Raw genomic sequence first — 22,474 nt, forward strand, 5'->3', positions numbered from 1 at the left:
TATGGTCTCGCATTGTCGTGGAGCAGAATCACGTTGTCCACATCAAGAATCCCTGGGTTCCTTCACCTGATAGGAGCCCTCAGACCAAATAATGTGGAACAATAACTGTCGGCATTGATGGTTGCACCTCTGGCATGAAATCCAGCAGGATTTGTCCACAGCTATACCAGAAGGCTGTTAACATCATTTTCCCAACAGATGGTGCTGAATGGAATTTTTTGTCACAGGTGAACCTGGATGTTTCCACACCATGCACTGGTGCTCGGATTCCAGCATGAAATGAAGTATCCATGTTTCATCACTAGTGACAATGCGGTTCAGGAAACCTCCACCATCCTTGGAGTACCATTCCACATGATTCAGCGAAGGCATCATTTGCTTGACTTTCATCAGTTACTTAGGCAGCCACTGACATGGAACCTTCCAGTACCCTAAGGACGCATGAACGATGTTCCATTCGACATGCCAAGCACCTGGGAAATGGCTGTGATGTGCACACACCGGATCTGCTCTTTGACCTTTACGTATACGTGGTATTGTTGTTGTCAGTCTGTTATGAATGCGGCCTCCCCAACCGCTCACTGTCATACAAGACTTCATGGACTATGTCAGACTCACAACACCACCACCTCACAGTTCTCAAAGCGAGACAGTTTTCCCCATGTGTGGGCTGCATTTCCCTGTAGATCTCGATTGGTGTGCATCCCTTGCTCCATAGAAAATGTATCACACTTCATTGCTCTAACACCATTGACATGTGAAGCACAAGTGCCATCTTTAACAACTGACAGCAGTGTCATGTGGCGGAGCTACTGGCCAATAATGCCAGCACGAACCAAGAAAGGTCTAACACTGGGAATGGATATGTTGACTTCGCATTTACACCCGTAATTTGGCTAAAAAATGTAGGGCCAAAGACTTTTCCTTTGTAGATAGAGTTAAACTGAATGTGAGAGCCTTGTGCGTATAATTTAATCAAATAGAAGTTGTACATATTTCTGAGAGAATGCAGCCTCAGGACTGACAGAGAGTGGTGTTTTACGAAAAGCCTTAAGATTTTGTTACCCTGACTGATACAGCTAGTAACCTACAGGAGATTGCTTATGTCAATCAGTGAAGGAAAGAGAAAGAAATAAGGGGAGCTAAACCATGTGAGAATATCATATATGCAGCCCAAGGTAACTTAAGGTATTTTGCTTGTGGTGGTCCTGGCCACCTAGCCTGGCACTGCCCTGTATGTTGAGGCAGATGAGTGGAACGATGAAGTCACAACTCATCCTGCTTGGTGACTGTGGTAGAAGTGTGGGTTTGATCAGTTACAACCATGAATTGGAGGCAGTCTAAACAGCTTCCATACATGTACGTTAATAATGAGCCAGGTTATGGGTTGTTGGCAGTGTAATTATCAAGCAAAGAGGGGAAGGGGGTGAGGACATGAGTTCTGAAAAGTGGAAGGAATAAGTAAAAGGACAGCATAAAGTAAATAAATTTGAAGCCAATGTTACCTAAATACAATTAGAAATGTCTGAGGGTGAGATGGGGAGTAGAGTACTGCAAAGATATCTGACAGAACACTGAAAGACCGAAGTCTAAACAAAGGACCTGGAGTAGGTAGCATTTCTCCAGAATAACTATGTATGCTCAGGATGTATGAGACAGGAAAAATACATCAGACTTCAAGAAGAATTCAATGATCACAACTCCAAAGAAGGTAGGTGCTGGTTGATGTAAGTATTATGGAATTATCCATTTAAACAATGGAAACACCATGTAGGAATATCAATAATGTAGGAAAAGATAGATTGCTAGTACTATAAAAAAGACATGTTAAGTTGCAGACAGACACAATTAATAGACACTTTTTATAGTGGTGTCTTTTCCTGTACTTCTCGGCAACTTAACATGTCCTTATTATTGTAAATACCAATCTCTTTTCCTACATTGTTGAATCATCAGTTTAGCAAGTCACAGTTGGCAATACTAACACAAAATATTTGCCAAAGGATGGACTGACTGGTAGAAGTTGATGTTGGGGAAGATTATTTTTGGTTCCAGAGAATTGTAATAACACATAAAGCAATACTGACCATATGACTTACCTTAGAAGGTAGGTTGAAGAAAGACCAGCATACATTTATAGTATCATTTTTTTTCTCCTGAAAAAGCTTTTGACATCGTCCTGTGGAATACTCTCTTTGAAATTCTGCAGTTATCAGGGATAATGTACTGAATGTAAAACGTTACCTAGAAGTATGCCTTGTACAGTAACCAGAGTGCCATTATAAGACTCTAAAGAACATGAAAGGTACACAGTAGTGAAGAGCAGAGTGAGATGGTGTGGTATCCTAGCTTCCATGTTATTCAGTCTGTACATGAAGAAGTAGTGAAAGAAACTAAGGAGAAATTTGGAAAAAATATGAATGTTCACAGAGAAGAAATAAAAACTTTTAAGGTTTACTGACAATGTTTATTTCTGCTAGAAAGAGCAAAGGACGTGGAAGATCAGTTGAATAAAACTGATAGTGAATTGAAAGTAAGCTATAAGCTGATAATCAGCAAAAGTAAAATAATCGTAATGGAGTGTAGCTGAATTAAATCATATGATGGTGATAGGAAATGAGATACTGTCAAGTGGAGTTAAGCTGCCTGCTGTGGTGCAGTCGACCGAAAAGGTCAATTTACTGATCAAAAGATAAACCAAAGCTTTTATTCATGGACTCACATAAAACAACTCACATAACATAGTACCCTATGACTATAATATCATTGAGTCTCTGTTGTAATTGGCCAACCCATACAAATACCTGAATGTAACACTCTGTGGAGATAAAAATGGAATGATTACATAGGTTCAGTCGTGGGCAAAGCAGTGGTAGACTTTGGTTTATTGGTAGAATACTGGGGAAGTGCATTCAGTCTACAAGGGAGATTACTTAAAAATCACTTGTGTGACTGGTTCTACAATATTGCTCAAATATGTGGGACCCATACCAAATAGAATTAACATTTGATATTGAATGTATACAGAGAAGGGCAGTGTGAATGGTCAATTTCATCTGTCGGATAGTGTCATAGACGTACTGAAGGAACCGAACTGGGAGACTTAAAACTGTCCTAGGAAAGTCTCTTAACAAAGTCTCTGAACTGGTTTTAAATGGTTACTCATGGGATATACTACAACTCCTATGTATCACTCACATAGGCTCGAGAGGGTAAGATTAGAATAGTTACTGCACACACAGAGGCATTCAAACAATCATTCTTCCCGCACTCCATACTTGAATGGAACAGGAAGAAACCCTAATAACTGCTACAATGTGACGTACCCTCTGCCATGCACCTCACAATGGTTTGCAGAGTATAGATGCAGAGGTAGGTATTTGTCTTGTAGGCCACAGTTCTGTTTGTTTCACATACAATTAGGCCCATAACAATTGTTAGTGTGAAAATGCTGTATGGTTGCGTATGTAAATTGGGTGACTTGAAAAAATATAGCAAGAAGTTTCACGACTATAATTGGAAGGAGAAACAGCATTGGTAGTATTTTTTTGTTTTATTATCCGCAAAATCGATTTTCGCTCGCGTAGTGACCATCCTCAGTGCTGTAATATACAATTAAAATTGTTACCAGTGCCTACCAATTTTAATTGTATATTACAGCACTGAGGATGGTCACTAAGTGACCGAAAATCGATTTTGTGGATAATAAAACAAAAAAATATGACCAATGCTGTTTCTCCTTCCAATTATATCCATTATCTGGTTGTGGTGCACAGAACATTCCATGGAGTCGCCAATCAATAGTTTCACGACTGTCTGTCAGATAAATTTTAAATTGAAAACTAAACATTAGCAATGGTAGCCAAGCGTATAAAATTCCAAAAGGCCCACTGATAAACAGGATTTATAATTATGGTAAAACACAAGGTTACCAGCCAATTTTTAGTGGTAAAGAAGAAGGGGCTCTCCTGACCAGTCCAATAGATTGCGAGAATGGGAGGTTTTCTGCCTTCAGCCCTAGATGTTCAATACATATAGCAAAGGCAATCCTTGACAGATAAATGGCGTTAGTTCAATACTGCTCCAAGGAAACAGTGAACATCAAGGAGGTAAACTTCTTACAAAATGCCAAGAACTGCTAGATGTTATTTTGTTTGTGCAGCCTTTAATTGATGATAATGACCGGTTGAGGTTTCAGATGTTGCAGAAAATTTTTCAAACCCAACAATTGGAAGAAGGGGCATGTTTCTTTTGAAGTTGCCATGTCAGGGCTCAGTGAACAGTGGACACAAATTTGCGCGTGTTTCTGTGGGATTTCAAAAACCAATTTTATGATCACATTTTTTGTCCGTACACGTTTTTTTGTATGTGACTCTGATGTTAGCATAAAAATTTAATTACAATGCCAGATTTAATTTACAAGCATTGATAAAATTCTAGAACAGTTGGTCACCCTAGAGTCATTAACAATCCACAGTTGTCATGTAACAGATAATCAGTCAAATGCACCCCCAGGTGGGGTGAGTTTGAATGATGCAGTTCTTTTTTAATTTTCCTATCTATTAGAGCAAATGGTAACAAAAACCAAAACTTTTATTACTAGCACTCAGTACCCATGCTCTGAAAGAAAAACCAATATATTAATTTTATTAGTTTCAAAAATACCGAAGTTTAAAGTCCAGAATTACACAAGTTCACCCCATATGATGGTACTAAAAGCAGTTGACGATTTTTGCTATTTAAGTACTAAAATAACTGACAAAGGTAGAAGTAAAGAGTTTATATAATGCAAACTGACAGTAGCAATAAAAGCTTTTCCAAAAACAGAAAAACCTAATTTTTTTGAGTGTTGGGAAGTCTTTGAATGTGTTTATATTGAGTGTACTTTTATATGAAGGTGAAACAAGTAAACACTAGCACTCTCTAAATATGGAGAAACTAATAATTAAAAACGTATGATAAATGTTAAGCAAAAGAGGACAGAAGGTTTTGAAATGTGGTGTTGCTTAAAGATGCTAAAGATTAGATGGGTAGATTGAATACAGCTAATAAAAAGGTGCCAAATAAGATTGAAGATTAGGGACTTTATGGCGCAACATGATTAAAAGAACAGGATGGTTGAGATCACATATCCTGAAGCATGAAGGAATCGTTAATTCAGTAAGGAGGGGAAGGGTGGGGGGTAATAATACAGAGGGAGACCAAAGTTTGACTACAGTAAATAGGTTCAAGTGGATTTAGTTGCAGCAGTTATGTTAAGATGAAGAGACCCACGCAGGATATACCTATGTTGAGAGCTGCATTAAGCCAGTCTCTGGGTTGGATCTCCAATTCTTCTGGCTATGATGGTGCAGATTAGCAGAGATGTTTTTGATATGTTACCCTTCCAAGTGTGAACATGTGTCTGAAGATTGCAAATGACTAGAGAAAACCAGTGTTGTAAAAGTTACTGTAGTTGATGTGTTAGAATGTGAAATTGATACATAATTAATTTTGAGTAAGAAGGGAATGTAATGAGCTTTTATAACATGCTTATGCTTAATACTTATTTTTTTCAAATACTTCTACTTCTCTTATTTCTTGGTTGTTAGCCTACATACTCTATTTTCAATGTATTGTAGTATGGTATTAATTTCACATAACTTCCAGTCAAGTTCACCTCAACGAACATCATCTGATGTATTGAGTGATAAAGAAGGGCAACATCATCTGCTCCCCCAGGAAGTGGACACATCATTAGTTACTGGAACAATAGTTCAGGTGAGTATTCAGTCTCATTTTGTGGTTAATTTTGTAAATCTGGAGTATTATATTTTACTTGTTACCAACTTATCTTCTTCCTCTGATGAAAACATTCTCTCTCTCTCTCTCTCTCTGTGTGTGTGTGGGGGGGGGGGGGGGGGGGGGGGGGTGACGGCAATGTAGTTGCACGCATGCTAAGAGAAAATGTATTCATTATTTCAATTGTTGCACTACACCCACTTTCAAGCCATATCATGAGAATAGGGTTCAAACAAACTACAGGTGACATTCTATATCAAAGAAGGAAATCGTATACATGTCAGACATGTAAATGTGTTTTCTTATTAATTATAAAGGCAACAATCAACAGAAATTTAGTTTTGACAACTGGAAAATCTGTACATGCAAAGAATTGTCTGAGCAAAGAACACTGAGAGTATCATAAAAACACCAAGATTATTGCTACTATTTCTTCTTTCTGCAATAGGTTATCAGAAATGTTATACACATCTTAACTGATAATTTAATTTACCAAGACATTTGGATATAACTACAGCAAAACATGAAATTCGACACTGATCACATTAAAATAGTTTCAACTACATAGGAAAAAGGCACTTTGAAAGGGGAAGTGGGTTTTTTCTTTTTTTTTTCAATTAGGAACCTAATTAATGTGGCCCATTTTGATAGCCTTCAATCTGAGCCATTATTGTTGATATGATAAAGATTCAAGCTCATCTGCTATGTGCCATACATTTTGCTACAAATATAAACCCCTATACTAGCATCTTCCACTAACAATTGTCACCATCCCAAGATTTGCTTCATCAAAATTTTATAAATTTTTATTGGCATCATCTGATGAAATCACTGAGATCCACTGGAATAATGTCATTATAATACAAAAATATTTGATTCTAAACTCTTGCCACACTGTGGGAAACATGGTATTTTTTAATGTGTTTTGATAAACACTTGCATTCAATTTTCCATCAATCACATTTGCCCAGTGTGACTGTCTACACAAAAGTCTCTTATAAATACTGTTAGCCAGGTTTGATCGACAACCAACCATTTTACTGCCACAATATGTTATGTCTCATCATTTTTCATGGTCACCATGAATAACTGTGTCCTCACCCACAATTACTTCTCCTTTGAAGGCACCATCTATAAACAAATCTGAGGCATGGCAGTGGGCACCCTTAACACCACCCTGTGGCAGTCTAGAGGAATCCTTCCTGAATACCCAGAATCCCAAACCCCACACATGGTTCAGATTCACTGATGTCACCTTTGTGATCTGTATTGTGTCTGAGAACCCCCTGTCCACATTCCTCCAGCACCTCAACACCTTCTCCCCCATTCACTTCACCTGGTCCTCCTCATCTCAACAAGCCACCTTCCTCAATGTTGACCTCCACCTTGTAGATAGCTACATCAGAACCCCCATCCACATCAAACCTATGAAGCAACAGCAATACCTCCACTTTGACAGCTGTCATCCATTCCACATCAAGAAGTCCCTTCGATACAGCCCATCCACCCATGGCTGTCGCATCTATAGTGATGAGCAGTCCCTCTCAAAACATACCGGGGGTCTCACTGAGGCCTTCAGATACCTTAATTACTCTCCTAATCTTGTACAGAAACAGTACTCCCATGTCTTATCTCTCCAGGCACCCACCACCTCCCAAAGTCACAGCATCCGCCCACAGAGGAGTATACCCCTCGTTACTCGGTACCACCCAGGACTGGAGCTACTGAATCACATTCTCCACCATGGTTTTGACTTCCACTCATCATGCCCTGAAATGAGAAATCCACTGCACCTACACAATATCCTTGTCCATCCCTACAAAACTCCTGCTCCCAACTCCTTGCCTCATAGCTCATATACCTACAATAGACCTATATGCAAGACCTGTTCTGTGCATCCTCCCACCACCTACTCCAGTCCAGTCACAATCATCACCTAAGTCATCAAAGGCAGGGCTACCTGTGAAACCAGTCATGTGTTCTACAAGCTAAGTTGCAACTACTGTGCTGCATTCTACATGGGCATGACAACCAACAAGTTGTCTGTTCATATGAATGACCACCAACAAACTGTGGCCAAGAAACAGCTGGAACATCCAGTTGCTGAGCACACTGCCCATCGCAACATTCTTCATGTTATTGACTGCTTCACAGCCAGTGCCATATGGATCCTTCCTATCAACACCAGATTTTCTGAATTGCTCATGTGGGAACCTGTTCTCACTCCACAGCCCTCTACTCCACAAGTACACCTACGGTCTCTTTATCACCCCTTCCCCCCAAACCCGGTTTAACCTTCTGACTGCACCAGCTGCCCTACCCTCTTTCCACCTCATCCCTGTATGCTCCCACAAACAGGACTTTACCGTCCCCCATCCATACTCTGCTTTCCTTTGAAGATTAGTCTCACTGGCAGGTCAGCAGGAAGCAACTTCTGAGAATGGGTGATTTTGTATGGACAGCAATACAGGATATTCCATAGGATTATATGCACAATGCTTGCAGGCAGGTCCAGTGTTTGGGCAATTCCCTGTACACTACGTGTTTGCACCCACTGCTCAACCCCTGCTGCAGTTCTGTGGCCACATCTTCGCAGACATTGGATCAGCTGCTTTCCTCCCTCTGCCACAGTGCACTTAAAAAGAATGTGTCCTTTTGAGTTTTTTAATCATTTTCTTTAGATGCTAAGCAGACATCAGATCAGTACCTTTAACCATACCCTTGAGTGCCTGGAACTCCTGCAGGGCTACTGCAGAGTCGTCATTATTGTAAAAGAGCTTTACCAGTAGCGCACAGTCCTCCTTGGAAACTGTCATGTTAGGTGTCTCGGACACAAACTAGGGAACAGCCATGTGCTGCACATCTGTTGGTGTGCATATTCTGCTGCTTACTGCACCATCTCATCTCATAAATCGTTGTGCTCATTGCTGAGCGTTATGACCCCATGAACCAAGCGTCTCCATCCCGGATGGTTACCAGCTTCTCTTAGTGCATGCTGAAGAGGTAGACCAGAGATCTTCTTGATTTGATCTATCCATCTGCTTGCTGCTCTTCCTCTTGGTCTCGTGCCCTCTCCAGTGAGTCTCACTAACCCCTAGAATATCCAGGCCATGTATGTCCATTTCTCTTTCTACTATGGCATTTCTTTCTCCTGCGCCATCTATTGGTCAGATTTTTATGAAAAAATTTTGTTTTTGTGCCATGACTTTTCCTCCGGATCAGTAATATGCTGTTCAAATTTGACGTCATTCGGAGCAGTTGGTCTCTTTCTACAGCATTTTGAAGCTTGAATTTTAATTATGGACACCCTGTATATGCCAAGAAAGTGGGTCAGCGATGAGAAAGACCCGCCTTTGTTTAATAACAAAATTTGGAAAATTTTGTTTTTTGTCTTAAGAGGGATTTTATTATACTGTATTGAGATTCCATTTTGTACCTGACACACACCTACCACACTGCAAATGAACAATACAGAGTTGCACACAAGTCCTGTTTGCCCTTAGTATGTAGACTGCCTACAAAGATAAATACAGAAGTAAGAGAAAGAAGATGAGTAAAAGATAATAGCTATAACAATGAAAAATATGTAAATAAAGACAAAAAATAAAGGGGCTAGAGCATGTTTTCCCGCACTTTAAACTTGCACTGCTATCAGTTTGTTTCTTGCCTCACTTTAATATACTGTTAACTACTGCTTTACAAGAGAGTAGTAGATCTGATAGTTGGGAGCCACCCACTGTTTTGCTTACTCCAGACTCCTATAAATCAAATAAAAGTAATGTTGTTGTATTATACAATCATTTCTACATCAACTAATAAGCTAATAGATGCATTAACACTGTAATACTTTAGATTTGAAATCCCTAGCGATAACTGTGCATGTCAGTGAGTACAGATGAGAGTATGACAGTTACTCATAAAATTATGAAATAAAAGGTGTCAGCAATCTGTCAGAAAATTGATTAAATATAAATATTAGCTATTGGTTTCCAACATAGACTATCCATATACATTGACAGAAATAACGGCAACACCAAAAAATAATTACCGTAGCGTAATGAAATTTTAGGAATGCATTTGCCTAAGAAACATATTTAAGTGATTATCATTGCAAGATCACAGGTTAATGTAAGCTTGAGATAAGTCATTTTTTGATGATGCTGGAATTTTTGTCTGATGATGGCCCATATGTGCTCAAGAGGAGATATATCTGGTGATTGATCAGGCCCAGGCAATATGTCAACGCACTGTAGAGCATGTTGGATTACAATAGTGGTATGTAGGCACGTGTTATCCTGTTGGAAAACACCTTTGGAATGCTGTTCATTAATGGCAGCATAACAGGCTGCATCACCAGACTGACATACAATTTTGTAGTCATGCTGTGTGAGATAACCATGAGAGTGCTCCTGCTGTCATACGAAATCGCAGCCCAGACGATAACTCCAGGTGCAGGTCCAGTGTGTAGTGTTGCAAGCCCTTAACTGGCATCCTAACCAACACACTGCATTAACTGACACTGAAGCAGAATCATCTTCCATCAGAAAACACAACAGATCCCCACTCTGTCCCCAATGAACTCTTTCTCGACACCACTGAAGTCGCAAATGGTGGTGGTTTGGGGTCAGTGGAATGCATGCGGTGGGCATCTGGCTCAGGGCTGTTCTTGAAGAAACTGATTTGTAACAGCTATTAGTGTCACTGTGGTACTAACTGTTGCTCAAATTGCTGCTGCAGATGCTGTATGGTGCACCAGAGCAATGCACCGAACATGATGGTCTTCCCTCTCGGTAGTGCCACGTGACCATCTGGAGCCCGGTCTTCTTGCAACTGTACATTCTTATGACCACTGCTGCCAGCAATCATATGCAGTGGCTACATTCCTTCAAAGTCTTCTGCTGTATTGCAGAAGGAAGAGCCAGCTTCTTGTAGTTCTATTACAGAAGGGAGATTTGAGGGAAGGGGGTGTCACCTGATACTACTGCTACAATGAAAAGTTTATCTGCTAAATATCTACCAGCAGCTTGCATTGTATGGAAATGACAGTGAAATTTGTATGGCAGTGAGGCACATTTATGAACATAATATAAACAAACTTCTGAACATTCATTTTTCTAAAAAAAAAATCGCACTTGCTCATATTTAGTACTCAGAGTGGTCTGTGTACTTACTGAAAGCTGGACTTTATTTAATTGAATATTATTTTTCTACATGGTCAGGAACAGAGCTTAAAATCCCAATATGACATAGAGAGGGTGTTGTGGCAGCTCTAGCAAAGTATGGATTAAAGTTCTCACAATATGTGTGGTGTTGGGCTCCAAGGGAGTATTGATCAGTGTCTTCTTGGGAATAGGCCAAAATGATGTGCCTTTCTTCCTATGGACTATATGGTCAGAGTACTTTCTTTGACAATGTTATCAGTATTTTTAAGTATCTATAATTCCCATGTGGCATCCGTGGATAAAGATTTTTTATGTGGAAAGTGTGAAAACTGCCAATTGTTAGTGCTTACAGGGTTTAATATGGACAGAGTTTTAGGGAAGTAGCTTATTGAGCAAAGGAAGATTTGGGTGAAGTATTCCAAACCAGAAAAAGAGGAGAGGAAGGGGAACAAAAGCTGACATATAAATAAATAGTACTCCAACAAAGTGCATGCCCAATTGCCTGCTGGATGCCAGCTGTCTTGCATGTTTACCGTAACTTGCAGGGTGTATACGACCCGGGACAACCGGGAAAAACCCAGGAATTTTTTCATCCGGGAGAAAACCGGGAAAAACCTGGGAATTTTTCGGAATTCCGGGAATTTTTCGTTGTTTTAGCTTTCAGTTACATTTTTGTAATTTTGACTGCAGAATTGATTCTCTAGCAAAAGATGTTATTGTATTCTGCTACTGGAGAAATACTGCAGCAATAAAATATAAACGAGAGGGGAAAAAAATAAAACTTTAGTGGCAAAGGAAATGCGCAGTTAACAACAACAAAACACCGTGCACACACAAGCGTCTGCAAATAGCAAAAATATGTCAAAGGCAGTAGGGCGCAGACTGTAATTCTTCGCAAAAAAAAGATCAATATTACATGTGAAAGCTTAGCTTCTGTTGTAGCGTGTTAATCTTAGAGACCAATGTTATATGTGAAAGCTTAGCTTTTCTTGTAGATATATGGTACTGTGTACATTAATGTAAACCGTTAATTTTCCTCCTGTGTGTTCGCGCTACATAACCAGTGATCTTGCTATTGGCTGACTATAACACATTAGAGATGGGTCGAGCTCGTTCATTCCCGTGAACTACTTCATTCATTTCACTCTTTGCCGTGAAGCGTTCAAATGAAGTAGTTCATTCATGAAGTACGGAAGGCTGGCGAAGTTGCCCAGTTCGCCGCTCAGCCGCGGCTACGCTCGCTTCGCCTCGCTCGTACAGTAAAGCTTCGTAATACTTCATAATTTTACCAACAGATGGCCGAACTATGCAGTAACGTGATCGCAACGTTCTACGTTCTTACAGTGTCTGAGAGTTAAATAGAGCGTGGTCGAAGGGGACAAAGGAAAGATAAACAGAGAAACCTGTCACATATAAAGAAGGTATTACATTTAATCTTGCTCGACATTTTCTCATGATGCGCCCAAAAAAGTCTTTATCTGCCAAGTGAAACCTTATTTGTTGTATCCATGGACTGAAAACTAGGGCTACCAACGAAATGCAGGCCAATATTGTTCCTTTTAAAATTTAATCCAAAATAGAATGAGTATGTTTACCACTGTTACAAAGTCTATATACCTACATTAAGTAATTATTCAGACGTTTTCCTGTAGATTTTATTTTTGTTGAGAATAATAACCCTCTAAATTCAAAACGTAAACTGTCACCTGTAGTCATTGGTACGATTTCAGGTAAAATCCCTCTTTATTTTCTTTGGAAAGCAGTTTTTGTGTCTGTTCGCTCTTATACAATGGCTAGCAACTCGCGGTCGCGTAAAAGTAGTGAGCTTTGGGGTTTCTTCGCCGATTTAGGTGATGGGAAGCAAAGTGCAATTATTGTTCTAAGTGTATTTGGTATAAAGGAGGAAATACATTTAATCTAGCGCGTCATGTTCGAGTGCTGCATCCAACAGTGTCATTGTCAGTCAGGCGCTTAGCGCCCCCTGCTCCTGCATCTTCCGAAATTTCTTGGATAAAAAACCCGGACAATCCGGATCCAACATCAGCAAATGCCAGAAGCGAACAGCAGTTGGTGCCAGAAAATAACAGTATCACTTCAGTATCAGAAAGCAAACCTCAATATCACGGAACATTACCCATGTATTTTCCGAAACCTCTTTCTAACAAAAGAAATCAGGAGATAGATTTCGCACTTCTGCAGACTGTTGTAAAGGATTATTTGCCCTTCAACATAGTGGAAAGCAAACATTTCCAAATTTTTGTAGGCAAACTGAATGGTGCTTACAGAATGCCATCTCGGAAGACCATTTCCAATACGCTGCTACAACAACAGTACGCCATGATGAAAGAAATGGTGAGAGCCAAAATTAATTCTGCGGAAGCGGTTGTGCTGACAATGGATGGGTGGACCTCAACTACAAATGAGAGTTATTTGTCGGTGACAGAACACTACGTTAAAGACCTGGAGCTGGCGTCTTCCCTCCTAGAGTGATTTAAATACGACGAAAGGCACACGTCAGAAAAACTCTCGGAAGAACTGCTACGTGTCACAAGGGAATGGGGCATACAAGAAAAAGTCGTGTGTGTTGTCAGCGACAATGCTGCTAATATTGTGGCAGCTATAAGACTCACAGCCAGGAAACACATCCCCTGCTTTGCGCACACACTCAATTTAATTGTTCAGAATGGGCTTCCGCACATTCAACCCATTCTGAATAAAGTAAAAAAAATTGTTGAGTTTTTTAAAAGAAGTTCGCAGGCCTGCACGAAACTGAAAAAGATGCAGGAACAGTTAAAAGAGCCAGTTGTGACACTAAAATAGGACACTGTTACAAGATGAAATTCAACCTATGATATGCTGCGAAGAATAATCGAGGTTAAGAATTCCCTAATGACAGTTATCACTCTGAATTATCCGGATCTTCCAAATCTGACTGCAGAGGACATTGGAAGTGTAACACAAGCCTTTGACCTGTTGAAAGTTTTCAAAGACTGCACTGAGGAAATGTCAAGTGAAAATGCTGTCACTGCTTCTAAAGTTATACTCCTTAGTCGCTCGTTGAAAAAATGGTGTTGCAGGTTTGTTAATAACACTGAAATTCATGTAGACGTGCAACAGATGGCTGAAAAGTTAGCTGAAGACCTAAAACGACGATTTAGAAATATAAGAGGAAAATTCCATTTTCGCGGAAGCAACTGCATTGGATCCTCGGTTCAAATTACATGGTTTTTCTGATAAAAATTCAGCTGAGAAGGTGAAATTAAATCTGATCAGGCACTGTGAGAAATTTGTGACGAACACATCCACTGCTACTGCAACAATCTCAGTTCCAACCACTGAATCAACTTCCAGTCTCTGGCTCGAATTTGATGAAGTGTTTTCCAGGCTGCAGAGTAATCCACACCCGAGAGCTGCTGCAATAGTGGAAGTGGACAAATACTTACAAGAGCCCCTGCTACAGAGACAAGACAATCCACTTCAGTGGTGGTCTGAACGGCTGTCAGTATACCCCTCGCTCTTTGAACTTGCAAAAATACGACTGTGTATTGTCGCAACGTCCACGCCGTGTGAAAGAGTGTTCTCGAAGGCAGGACACCTTATAACTGACAGAAGAAATAGCCTGACAGGGAAAAAAGTGGAACAAATCATGTTTTTAAACGGAAATCTCTGAAGATTCACCAAATCCGTTGATGTTTATTCATAAATATATTTGTGTATTTTTTAAAATTTAATTAGGACAATCCTCAAATTCACATTTAGTGTAACTATTTCAATTATGTGTACGAGATAAACATTCCTACATGAACGATTATCTTTCAAGCGTGGATTCCACGCATGCTTCAGTCCCAGACTCACAAGGTAAGCATTTTATTTTCATGTTGGCTGTGCGTGCTCACACAGCCACCCTCTTCGTTTGTATTTTAATATTCATTTGTCTGCAAGCGCTGCCAACGGTAGCTTACCCGTAGACGCGAAGTATAACTGCACAAATAGTCGCTGGTAATGATGTCAGCACTGCAGGAAGCAGCTGACGCTAGAGATGGGTCGAACTCGTTCATTCCCGTGAACTACTTCATTCATTTCACTCTTTGCCGTGAAGCGTTCAAATGAAGTAGTTCATTCATGAAGTACGGAAGCCTGGCAAAGTTGCCCAGTTCGCCGCGGCTATGCTCGCTTCGCCTCGCTCGTACAATAAAGCTTCGTAATACTTCATAATTTTACCAACAGATGGCCGAACTATGCAGTAACGTGCACGCAACGTTTTACACTCTTACAGAGTCTGAGCTAACTTAAATAGAGCGTGGTCGAAGGGGACAAAGGAAAGATAAACAGAGAAGCCTGTCACATATAAATAAGGTATTACATTTAATTTTGCTCGACATTTTCTCATGAAGCGCCCAAAAAAGTCTTTATCTGCCAAGTGAAACATTATTTGTTGTATTCATGGACTGAAAACTAGGGCTACCAACGAAATGCAGTCCAATTTTATGTTCCTTTTAAAATTTAATCCAAAATAGAATGAGTATGTTTACCACTGTCACAAAGTCTATCTATCTACGTTAAGTAATGATTCAGAAGTTTTCCTGTAGATTTTATTTTTGTTGAGAATAATAACCCTCCAGATTCAAAACGTAAACTGTCACCAGTAGTCATTAGCACGATTTCAGGTAAAATCCCTCTTTGAGTGTTATTAACAAACCTTTTATTTTCATGTTGGCTGTGCATGCTCACACAGCCAGCCTCTTCATTTGTATCTGTAATATTCATTTGTCAGCAAGCGCTGCCAACGGTAGGCTACCGGTAGACGCAAAGTATAACTGAACTGCACAAATAGTCACGGGTAATGATGTCAGCACTGCAGGAAGCAGCTGACGCTGCCTTCCCCTCGCCCCTCACATCCACAACCCATCGCAAACGTATCGTTTCCCACAAACGCCGCGCAATTCGTCGACAGGCAGTAGAGGGGAGAATGAGTGACGTAGTGCCGATGTAATGGGATGAGAGGGAGGGGAAGAGAGTGAGTGAACTAGAAAAAAGTGTGGAGTGTGTTATCTGTGAAGAGTTTGAAGTACCAGTTCATTGAAATTGAGTGGTTAGTTCACACTTCACTGGAGTGAAGCGTTCATTTGAACGACTCATTCGCGAGCTCCCCATCACTAGCTGACGCTACCTTCCCCTCGCCCCTCAGCAGCAATACCCCTACTAACCCTATCGTTCTCCACAAACACCGCGCGATTCGTCGACTGGCAGTAGAGGGAGGACTGAAGTGAAGGGGGAATGAGTGACGTAGCGCCGATGTACTGGTGGAGGGAGAGGGGAAGAGAGTGAGTGAACTAGAAAAAAGTGTGGAGTGTGCTATCTGTGAAGAGTTTGAAGTACCAGTTCTTTGAAATTGAGTGGTTAGTTCACACTTCACTGGAGTGAAGCGTTCATTTGAACGACTCATTCACGAGCTCCCCATCACTATAACACATGTCCTATGCTCTGAATAGTTGCTGTCATCGACTGGCGAGATCTCATGGCTTGAGATATGACTCGCTTACAAAAGGACATCGCAACCTCGGTTTCGACGCTCCGGAAACTAACGCGCTGTGCTTGGTGCAATTCGAATTTATACTTTCGTAATACGAAAATATGCAGCGTATATATATGTTGCTGCAAATCAAAGGTCTTTCCAAAACTTCTCTCCTTTTTTTTTCATTAAGTCTCTCGAAAAACCTTCTCTGCCCCGTCTTTTCTTTTTTTTCCGGGAAGTTCTACGCGATTGTATAAAACGTTAACCATTCAAAGGATTGATCAGTTTTACAGTTCCGAGGGAAAATCTACGGAAAACCTACTGTCACTTAGCACGGAAAAAGTGTATTTTCGCCAGGGAAAACGCGTATTTTTTAAACGGGGTATCCGGAAATTTTTTTTCCTTGTCCCCGTATACACCCAGAACTTGGAAACAAACAGAAAACTGATTGTGAGAAAATGATATTTGTGTTAAATTACTTAAGCCAATTTTCAATACAATTAACTGTTACTTCAGCACCTGCATACACATTGTATCCACATTCACAAATAGAATCACTTATATAGTCACATAACTGTATTGTGTTCTAGAACCATATCTGCAAAAATAAGTTTCTGAATGGGTGAAATTAAGATTCCAAAGAGCCTCTCCACTGTAGATGCTATCGATCAGTTTACCAACCACACAATAAAATTTATGCAAAATAACAACCACCATAATTTGTTGTGATGTCTGCTGAGACATTCAAGTGTGTAAATCTAAACATTATCCTCTATAAACTCAAATTTTATATTAGTGAAGGTACAGTTGCTAACTAATTTAGTTCATATTTTACTAATTGTGAGCAGTGTTAGGCAATTCTTTTTAATTTGTATGCAGAACAATGTTCAATGTTCTAACTGGGAGCAGATCCTAACCAGCATGTCACAAGGTTCGATACTTTGTCCACTTGTATTCTTTCTCTGAATAAATGACATCCCATTTAACACTGATAAAGTAAAAATAACACTTTTTCTGATGATTCCAGTATCATTATACAGGCCACTGAAGCTGGGCCAACAGACGAAAAATTAAATGATATGTTTACTAATATTGTTGTGTGATGGTACTGTATAGAAGAAACATATTTTCTACAGATATAACATACTGTTGTGACACTCCCTCCCATGAATACTGTTATCATTTGACAGTTTCGTTTTCTTAATGCCATATCCTTCTTAAGGATAATGTTTCCTTTTAATTCTTTTTCTACATAATTTATAAAGTAACTAAGAGAATAGGACCTGCTTCACTTGTATTCTGAACTGGAAACAAATTTCTATTTACACTGGGGTCCTACAGCTCCTGCCACATCTCAACCTCCATAATAACTTATATTGGATGCCTTCAGTGGTCAGATTTGAACCGGTCATACTAGTTTCTATCCCTTAAATGTCCGCCCCCGGTAGCTGAGTGGTCAGTGCGACAGACTGTCAATCCAAAGGGCCCAGGTTCGATTCCCGGTTGGGTCAGAGATTTTCTCCGCTCAGGGACTGTATGTTGTGTTGTCCTAATCATCATCATTTCATCCCCATCTATGCGCAAGTCGCCGAAGTGGCATCAAATCGAAAGACTTGCACCAGGCGAACGGTCTACCCGATGGGAGGCCCTCGTCACATGACATTTCATTTTCATCCCTTAAATCCATTTACCCCCCCCCCCCCCCCCATGAACCATGGACCTTGCCATTGGTGGGGAGGCTTGCGTGCCTCAGCGATACAGATAGCCGTACCGTAGGTGCAACCACAACGGAGGGGTATCTGTTGAGAGGCCAGACAAACGTGTGGTTCCTGAAGAGGGGCAGCAGCCTTTTCAGTAGTTGCAAGGGCAACAGTCTGGATGATTGACTGATCTGGCCTTGTAACAATAACCAAAACGGCCTTGCTGTGCTGGTACTGCGAACGGCTGAAAGCAAGGGGAAAGTACAGCCGTAATTTTTCCCGAGGGCATGCAGCTTTACTGTATGATTAAATGATGATGGCGTCCTCTTGGGTAAAATATTCCGGAGGTAAAATAGTCCCCCATTCGGATCTCCGGGCGGGGACTACTCAAGAGGATGTCGTTATCAGGAGAAAGAAAACTGGCGTTCTACGGATCGGAGCGTGGAATGTCAGATCCCTTAATCGGGCAGGTAGGTTAGAAAATTTAAAAAGGGAAATGGATAGGTTGAAGTTAGATATAGTGGGAATTAGTGAAGTTCGGTGGCAGGAGGAACAAGACTTCTGGTCAGGTGACTATAGGGTTATAAACACAAAATCAAATAGGGGTAATGCAGGAGTAGGTTTAATAATGAATAGGAAAATAGGAATGCGGGTAAGCTGCTACAAACAGCATAGTGAACGCATTATTGTGGCCAAGATAGATACGAAGCCCACACCTACTACAGTAGTACAAGTTTATATGCCAACTAGCTCTGCAGATGACGAAGAAATTGAAGAAATGTATGATGAAATAAAAGAAATTATTCAGATTGTGAAGGGAGACGAAAATTTAATAGTCATGGGTGACTGGAATTCGAGTGTAGGAAAAGGGAGAGAAGGAAACATAGTAGGTGAATATGGATTGGGGGACAGAAATGAAAGAGGAAGCCGCCTTGTAGAATTTTGCACAGAGCACAACATAATCATAACTAACACTTGGTTTAAGAATCATGAAAGAAGGTTGTATACATGGAAGAACCCTGGAGATACTAAAAGGTATCAGATAGATTATATAATGGTCAGACAGAGATTTAGGAACCAGGTTTTAAATTGTAAGACATTTCCAGGGGCAGATGTGGACTCTGACCACAATCTATTGGTTATGACCTGTAGATTAAAACTGAAGAAACTGCAAAAAGGTGGGAATTTAAGGAGATGGGACCTGGATAAACTAAAAAAACCAGAGGTTGTACAGAGATTCAGGGAGAGCATAAGGGAGCAATTGACAGGAATGAGGGAAAGAAATACAGTAGAAGAAGAATGGGTAGCTTTGAGGGATGAAGTAGCGAAGGCAGCAGAGGATATAGTAGGTAAAAAGACGAGGGCTAGTAGAAATCCATGGGTAACAGAAGAAATATTGAATTTAATTGATGAAAGGAGAAAATATAAAAATGCAGTAAGTGAAACAGGCAAAAAGGAATACAAACGTCTCAAAAATGAGATCGACAGGAAGTGCAAAATGGCTAAGCAGGGATGGCTAGAGGACAAATGTAAGGATGTAGAGGCCTATCTCACTAGGGGTAAGATAGATACCGCCTACAGGAAAATTAAAGAGACCTTTGGAGAAAAGAGAACCACTTGTATGAATATCAAGAGCTCAGATGGAAACCCAGTTCTAAGCAAAGAAGGGAAAGCAGAAAGGTGGAAGGAGTATATAGAGGGTCTATACAAGGGCGATGTACTTGAGGACAATATTATGGAAATGGAAGAGGATGTAGATGAAGATGAAATGGGAGATATGATACTGCGTGAAGAGTTTGACAGAGCACTGAAAGACCTGAGTCGAAACAAGGCCCCCGGAGTAGACAATATTCCATTGGAACTACTGACGACCGTGGGAGAGCCAGTCCTGACAAAACTCTACCATCTGGTGAGCAAGATGTATGAAACAGGCGAAATATCCTCATACTTCAAGAAGAATATAATAATTCCAATCCCAAAGAAAGCAGGTGTTGACAGATGTGAAAATTACCGAACTATCAGCTTAATAAGTCACAGCAGCAAAATACTAACACGAATTCTTTACAGACGAATGGAAAAACTAGTAGAAGCCAACCTCGGGGAAGATCAATTTGGATTCCATAGAAACACTGGAACACGTGAGGCAATACTGACCTTACGACTTATCTTAGAAGAAAGATTAAGGAAAGGCAAACCTACGTTTCTAGCATTTGTAGACTTAGAGAAAGGTTTTGACAATGTTGACTGGAATACTCTCTTTCAAATTCTAAAGGTGGCAGGGGTAAAATACAGGGAGCGAAAGGCTATTTACAATTTGTACAGAAACCAGATGGCAGTTATAAGAGTCGAGGGACATGAAAGGGAAGCAGTGGTTGGGAAGGGAGTAAGACAGTGTTGTAGCCTCTCCCCGATGTTGTTCAATCTGTATATTGAGCAAGCAGTAAAGGAAACAAAAGAAAAATTAGGAGTAGGTATTAAAATTCATGGAGAAGAAATAAAAACTTTGAGGTTCGCCGATGACATTGTAATTCTGTCAGAGACAGCAAAGGACTTGGAAGAGCAGTTGAATGGAATGGACAGTGTCTTGAAAGGAGGATATAAGATGAACATCAACAAAAGCAAAACAAGGATAATGGAATGTAGTCTAATTAAGTCGGGTGATGCTGAGGGAATTAGATTAGGAAATGAGGCACTTAAAGTAGTAAAGGAGTTTTGCTATTTGGGGAGCAAAATAACTGATGATGGTCGAAGTAGAGAGGATATAAAATGTAGGCTGGCAATGGCAAGGAAAGCGTTTCTGAAGAAGAGAAATTTGTTAACATCCAGTATTGATTTAAGTGTCAGGAAGTCATTTCTGAAAGTATTCGTATGGAGTGTAGCCATGTATGGAAGTGAAACATGGACGATAAATAGTTTGGACAAGAAGAGAATAGAAGCTTTCGAAATGTGGTGCTACAGAAGAATGCTGAAGATTAGATGGGTAGATCACATAACTAATGAGGAAGTATTGAATAGGATTGGGGAGAAGAGAAGTTTGTGGCACAACTTGACCAGAAGAAGGGATCGGTTGGTAGGACATGTTCTGAGGCATCAAGGGATCACCAATTTAGTATTGGAGGGCAGCGTGGAGGGTAAAAATCGTAGAGGGAGACCAAGAGATGAATACACTAAGCAGATTCAGAAGGATGTAGGTTGCAGTAGGTACTGGGAGATGAAAAAGCTTGCACAGGATAGAGTAGCATGGAGAGCTGCATCAAACCAGTCTCAGGACTGAAGACCACAACAACAACAACAACAAATCCATTTAAGTCATGGTCTTCCTCTGTACAGTTTGTTTGTCGGTCTGTATTCAAATATCTTTCAAGTATTCCTTCTTGTCCCATTGTCATTAAGAGCCCAAACCGAAATAGTTGTCTGCATTCTATTTCATCCATTAGGGTATCTTTGTTGCGTACAACCTCATTTGTTCTTTGTTCCAAACAGGAGAGCCTTAATGCGTGTATTAGAAAGTCAGTTTTTGTAGCTCTGATCTTCTTGTGGTTCTTCTCAATAACTGTCCAGCATTCTGTACCTAAGACGGTAATTGGCTCAATAATAGCTTTATTAAGTTTAGTTTTTAATCTGATTTTTGTAGTCCACTAAAGGGAGTTCAGTTTCGATATTGCAGGTAATCATTTAATTTATGTAGCATCTAACTTATTCAAAGTATATTCCCATAAAATAAATTTGGTAATTTGCTTTCAGGTGCAAAGATGAATAAGTTTTGTCGTTATCCTAGAAGCCAACATGTTATGTATAGTTGCTGGTATGAGAAACACTATTCTTTTAAATTCCCTCCACACTGTTAGACTATTTGCCCTTGTGCTTTACTGATATTCGTACCATATGCTAGAGTCACTAGAAACTAGAGCCTTAGAAAACTGAATGTTACATAAACTGTAACAAGTGGAATTTGTGGTATGAACACCTATTTGTTATTTTCTTTTCTGGTTAACATTTCTGCTTCTGTGGTGTTTAAAAGATTTTTTGTGACTACTTATCAGGAACATAATGTGAATTTAGGAATTATGTTGAGAAGTTTACACTTCTGTTTTGATTCATTGTCATATAAATAGATCTAAATATTTTTTCTTCCCCTGGTATTGTATTCTGTATTCACTGATTTGTTTGTTGAACTACGTAATTTTTTATTGCTAAAATTGTTCAGTCACACAGCCATTCTTGTTTATGTGGTTTATCATTATAAGCGACTACCCTTTTTCTATGAGTTGTTTTCTCTCTTTACCATGTTGCGTAACTCATCAGTTATGGCAATT

At 40.0% G+C, this 22,474-nt stretch overlaps 1 protein-coding gene across 1 annotated transcript in view; it reads left to right on the top strand.

Annotated features, from left to right (window-relative positions):
* Positions 1–22,474, top strand: part of LOC124593676 — a 422,343-nt gene that overhangs the window by 275,496 nt on the left and 124,373 nt on the right. The window contains exon 21 of the mRNA XM_047131970.1: positions 5,650–5,760. Coding sequence (XP_046987926.1) covers positions 5,650–5,760 — 111 coding nt within the window. The remainder of the gene's footprint in view (positions 1–5,649; positions 5,761–22,474) is intronic.

The sequence above is a fragment of the Schistocerca americana genome, chromosome 2, assembly GCF_021461395.2.
Source record: "Schistocerca americana isolate TAMUIC-IGC-003095 chromosome 2, iqSchAmer2.1, whole genome shotgun sequence".
NCBI classification, from domain to species: domain Eukaryota; kingdom Metazoa; phylum Arthropoda; class Insecta; order Orthoptera; family Acrididae; genus Schistocerca; species Schistocerca americana.